Source organism: Nicotiana tabacum, chromosome 3, assembly GCF_000715075.1.
Source record: "Nicotiana tabacum cultivar K326 chromosome 3, ASM71507v2, whole genome shotgun sequence".
In the NCBI taxonomy this organism is placed as follows: domain Eukaryota; kingdom Viridiplantae; phylum Streptophyta; class Magnoliopsida; order Solanales; family Solanaceae; genus Nicotiana; species Nicotiana tabacum.
In genome coordinates, this window is record NC_134082.1 from 211,694,625 (window position 1) to 211,700,605 (window position 5,981).

General features: G+C 37.0%; 1 protein-coding gene across 1 annotated transcript; it reads left to right on the top strand.

Annotated features, from left to right (window-relative positions):
• Positions 1-525: 525 nt before the first annotated feature.
• On the top strand, positions 526-846 carry LOC107817396 (cyclin-dependent protein kinase inhibitor SMR6-like). The gene has a single exon (XM_016643201.2). It carries the CDS (start codon positions 526-528, stop codon positions 844-846), a length of 321 nt encoding a protein of 106 aa, XP_016498687.1.
• The last annotated feature ends 5,135 nt before the right edge of the window (positions 847-5,981 follow it).

Here is a 5,981-nt window from a genome sequence, read left to right on the forward strand (position 1 = left end):
TTTTTTACAAAGCGGGCACAAGTTAAAACGTGATACAAAAAGTGGGTATAGATGCAAATGCCCTGAGCTTTTGCAGGAGCAAGTTTGGGCCTAAGTGGCATTCAACAGAAAAAATGATTGTGAAATAGGGGTAAAACTGGAAAAACAAAAAGTGTAGGCGGGAAAGAGAGCCGTTGCCCTGCAGACACCAAATTCTGGCGCCAAAATCTAAGTTTCCCTCTGGATTTTAGCTGCCCATTGCCCGAAATTTTACGGGTATCCCAAAATAATTTCACACAATATTCTTATTCTTATTCGCTATATAAACCTTATCATTATACATTTACATAATATTAAGCAAATTAGATTTTTGCAATCTGTTTTCTCTATAAACTTTTCCCTCCATTTTGCCGCCTTCTCTTCTTTTTCTTTCATTCAAAGTTTTTGCAAAAAAGACCCTTTTAGTTCATTCTTCTTCTTCCTTTTAGCCAAAGTTTGTAATTTTTTCGGGAAATCGGAGTTTTTTTGTGGTTTTTGTTATTAGAAATGGGATCTTCAAAAAAATACCAAGTAGATGGAAGCAAAGAAGAGAAAAAAATGTGGGTAATTGCAGGAATAGCTTTTCGGCCAAAATTGAAATCAATAGCCACAAAAAAGCCCAATAGAGAAGAGTGTGAAGATGAAGAAGAGTGTTCAACAACTCCAACGGCAAGAGATTCAAGGATACCGGAAAAACTTCCATGTCCACCGGCTCCGGTGAAACGCCGGCCGGCGTCAGTGTGTAATTATAATGGTGCTAGGGAGTATTTTAATCCACCAGATCTTGAGTCTGTATTTATTATTCGCCACGTGGAGAGAGCAAATTAAATACCAGTACAACGAACCAGAAAGATGCACTTTTGCTCTTTGTTTTGGGTCTATTTTCTTTTTCCTGTAAGTTTGTTGTAGTATTTTTTAGTAGGTTAGGTTTTTGAGATTGAAATAAGGGTTATGATGTAAATAATAGGTATGGTGTTAGCAATTTAACTAGTATTCAGTTCTTACTTCTTTCTATCAATAAAAGTAAGGAAATTTTCAGTATTATAACCTTTTGCCTTTTGTTTTGCTATTATTTAGTTTTTCTTTTCAGCTGCTAGTACTCTTGGTGTTAGCAATTTAGCTTAATGTAGTGCAGTTCTTTTGCTCAGTCTTTTGAAAACAGTCTCTCTGCCTTTCAGGGTAGGGGTAAGGTTTGTGTACATATTACTCTCCTCAGACATCACTCGTGGGATCTAGTTGTTGTTGTAGGGCAGTTCTTTTGTTCAATGAAGACTAAAGTAAGAAAAACTTTTGTATAATATCAGAGCTTTTGTTCTCTGTTTTCTTTTCTCTCCATGTTTTAGAGTGTAGTTTAAGTTTGTGTTTTGCATTTTTCAAATGTTTTGCTTTTTTTTCTTTTTCACTATAGTATTACAGAGAGTAAAAATGAATGTATTTTAATAGTAGACAGACAAATTTGAGCCATTCTCTTTTAGAGCTCGTTTGGACATAAGAATTGTTTCACCTTTTTTTGAAACTAGTGTTTAGCTATAAAATTCTGAATTTTCACTTGAATATAAATTTTAGAATTTTTTAAAAATTCGAAAAACTTCAAAAAGCTGTTTTTCAAAAAATTTCATTCAAATCACTCATAAAACTTCAAAAAATAACCCAAAATTATATTTATATTCAAATACAGTTTTAATTTTCAAATATCATTTTCACTTGAATTTCTTTTTTACTTTTTTTGAAATTTTACAATTCTTATGTCCAATGCGCACTTAATTTTGATCAAAGGAAAACAATACACTTAGTGGGCATTTGGACATAAGAAACATAAAATTCCAAAAAAAGGAAATTATTTTTTAAGTAAAAATGATATTTAAAAATTAGAATTGTGTTTGGACATGAATACAATTTTGGTCAGTTTTTGAATTTTTGTGAGTGCTCAAAAATGAAAAATCTTGAAACAGCCTTTTAGAGTTTTTCAAATTTTAAAAAATTTCGAAATTCATTTTCGAGTGAATATACTAATTTCCGCAAAAAGTAAAAAAAAAATAAAAAAAAAGTGAAATTTTAAAGGTCAAAACAAAAATCATGGCTGAGAGATGGTGCACGGATGCTTTACCAAATTTGACCGACTCGCGTCACTGAATAGATAAAAAAGTTCCCTATACTGGTTCACTGCTACTATTCTGCAAATTAATCTTTATATTATATTTGAAAAAAGTGAAAGAAAGGAGAAAATAATACAGTACTCTTTCAGTTCCAATTTTATATGACACAATTTTTTAGCAATTTTAATTTTCTTATTTTTTAGCAATTTGTATGACAGTATTCTTCTGTTCTTACTTCTTTCAAATTTTCTCCTTTGAAAAATGCCCTACTTAGTGGGCATTTGGACATAAGAATTGTAAAATTCTAAAAAAAGGTGAATTTTTTTTAAAAATAAAAATGGTATTTGAAATTTAGAGTTGTGTTTGGACATGAATATAATTTTGGGTTGTTTTTGAAGTTTTGTGAGTGATCTGAGTGAAAATTTTGAAAAATGATTTTTTAGAGTTTTTCAAATTTTTGAAAAATTCCAAACTGCATCTTTAAGGGAAATTAAAAAATTTATGAACAAATAATAATTTCGAAAAAAAAAAAATTATTTTAAAAAAAAAAATTCTTATGTCGAAACCGGCTCTTAGACTTTCAATGTCCAGATTCACGTGTCCCCACTGCACCTGAAACCTATATTTTGCAAACGCAATTCTTCCTCGTAATTGCTTCACTGGTAATTAAAAGACAAAATAGTACCGTTATGTGAGAATCCTATGTGGGGTTTAAATTATTTGGTACCTATTCGAATTCATTGCTTTTCATACCACTGGATTGACAAAAAAATTAAAGGCGGAGCCACAATATGAAATTTATGGGTTATTTTTTTATGAAATATTAATTCTATCAATTATTCCATTTCAGAATCAGATCCTCCTAAATAAGTAAGATTCCGTAATTCCCCAAATCAGCTCCTAGCCTTACCTGGCGGAACCGGCCGGGGGTATTCAGCATGGACGGAGAGAGCATATGAAGGGTTATTTCACCTTTGGTGATCACACACCGACCAGGGCAATTACTAGTTACCATCGATGAAATTTTGATTCAAGCTATTCATAAAAAAGCCGCCTGAAGCCCCACCCACCTTTTCTGTATAGCCGCTATAACTATAATAAGTTTTCTCTAATGCCATACCAAACTAAGAATTCTAATATTTTAAGCTACTGAGTTCTACATTAATAATTTGTGTACAATTCAATGGATTTTTAAGACAAATACAAAAATTTGAACCAAATTATTGGATTCGGCCGAACCCACAACCGAAAGGCTAGCTCCGCCCCCGCAAAGAAAGCTTGCCTTTGGTTTCATTATTTGGTGGTGTTACACCTCTACAACAACAAACGTAGGTATTCCAACGGTGTGATTTGTGGGGAGGGTAGTGTATATGTAAATTTTATCCCGATCTTGTAAAGATAGAAAAATTATTTAAGACTAACAAAAACAAGAAAAGTATTTCTCAATAGTTTTGAGAAAGAGAAGCAATAGTGAAAAAGTCATGTTAAGATTAATAAAAACAAGAACAGTAATAACAGTAAATAACAAAGCAATAAGACAATCGAAGCAAGGGTAACAACATGCGATAGTAATAGAAATTGAACAAACACGATGTCTCAAACTCTATTATCTACTAATCTTCAAATTTAATCTTTGACATCTAGATCCAAATGATGTTGTACCTCTAAAATATAGTATACTAATTATTTAAAGTGCTTTTTTAGGATAAGCTTTGTAGTAAAGTAATTTAATTCAAAAAGCCCACCAAGTTGAAATAAATTTTTTAAACAAAAAGCTTTATAGGGATCAGCACAGTTTAACAAAAATAAGCAATATAGCAATTTGCAACAGTAACAAAAGTTGGAACGTCACCTTTGTCAGATATCCTTGTTTAATTAGTGTTTGGATTGACCTAATATAAAGTTCCATTAATTAATAAACAGAGTTGAATTCAGTACTTGTGACAATGATTAATGTTTCATTGGATTCTTTAAAAATGACCTTTTGGATAAGTGTCAATCTTTTCAACATTGTTACCTTCTGGAAGCACATATGCAGCCGATTGTATAATACTAAATTTACACTTTCACTCTACTTTAACGCGTTTTAAAATATTACTCAACATTACTTAAATATATGTGCGTGTGTATTGTCATGGGCGGCTTTTCAGCCGTGCCCCATGACCCCTTGGGCGCGCCCCGTGGCGTCCTAGCAAGCCTTCCAATGTCTAGCGCCACGGACGGTCCCGTAGTCTTGGCCACGCCAAGTGACAAGCGCGCATGTGCCTCTGTCGCCCCACCGATATCCCTCGCCAGCGCCCAACCGCAGGCAGATGCCAACAGCGCCGTGCGCGCAGACCCTGATGCCAAAGACTATGCTGCTGACAACGGACCTATTTCTGCCTTATAGAAAATTAAGTCTTTTTCATTGTAAATATAGAGTAGTTTTATTCCATGTACTTCCATTATGTTTCTCTAGCTTAATTAAGTCTAGTCTTGTAGCTTTGGTTTATTTTTTTAAGTATTATTAGGGGGGATCAAGCAATCAAACTTTCTAGCAAGCAAACAATTCTCTGTACTGGTGTCTCTCCCCCTCGACACCGCGTTGCCTTTCTGTAATAGCTTTCATTAATGCAATCAAGCCTTCTTTCATTCTCAATTCTCATTCATGTTCTCTCAATTGCTCTTGACATTGGTTTTTCCGTACGACACTGACAATCTAGTCTAGCGTACGGAGGGGACCTCAGTTGGCGGACAACAACTGCACTGACATCAATTGCTTAGCCTTACGTCGCCCTTCCAAGGAATCTCAGGAAGGCGTCGCGTAACAGTTGGTATCAGAGCCTAGGCTCGACATCGGACGAGGGAACGATTGCCATTACCACCATTTCTGACCATGGTGAATCATGGGGACCGCATTGCGGCCCTTGAACAGACGGTCGACGGATTACTGCCCATCATGGATACGGTGTCTGAACTAAGAACCAACCTAGGGCAAAGGTTGGATGACTTGGACCGCAGGGTGCTCCAGGCCGAAGTTGACATAGAAATCATCAGTCGTGACTCCGAGGGAGACCGGCAAACGGCAGCCACAGAGGCAGCCGAAATTTTTGGCAAATTCGAGGGACTCCAACAGGAGCGTGCCGAGGATTTAGCTTACAGGGCACAAGAGGCAAACAGGATGACTGCCATGCAACAAACTATTGACGACTTGACAAACAAGCTCAATGTCGTCAATGCTGCTTTACAGGGCCTGCTACGAGGCGGTGGAAACCAGATCGGGGGCGCTGCAAACCCCACTTCCGCGACACAAAAACTGAAAATTCCTGAGCCAAAGCCATACAGTGGAGCTAGGAATGCCAAGGAAGTGGAGAACTTCATCTTTGATGTCGAACAATATTTCGATGTTGTTGGGGGCCTAGAAGAAGCTAAGAAGGTAGCAACTGCTGCCATGTATCTTCAGGGTGATGCTAAACTCTGGTGGCGGGTGAAATACGAAGCCATCAAGGCCGGTGAAGATGCTCTCGAAACATGGGCAGAACTGAAGGCAGTCATACGCCTACAGTTCTTCCCCGAAAATGTTGAATACAATTCAAGGAGAAAGCTACGGGAGCTCCGCCAGACCAAATCTGTGTGGGACTATGTGCGAGAATTCTCCGCGCTCATGCTAAGCATACGCGACATGGGGGACAAAGACAAACTCTTCACTTTCCTAGAAGGGCTGAAACCTTATGCCCGTATGGAGCTACAAAGACAACGGGTAGATACCCTGCCCAAGGTGATCCAAGCAGCTGAATGCCTTGGGGACTATCAAATGGAAGCTCGGAAGGATAGGCCTCAGCCGCCTGCCCAAGCGGGATTCAAAGGGGGCCAGTCTAGCAATGGTTG

Bases quoted from the DNA above. Each gene is read 5' to 3' on its own strand.
- LOC107817396 (XM_016643201.2), top strand. From the start codon at position 526: ATGGGATCTTCAAAAAAATACCAAGTAGATGGAAGCAAAGAAGAGAAA.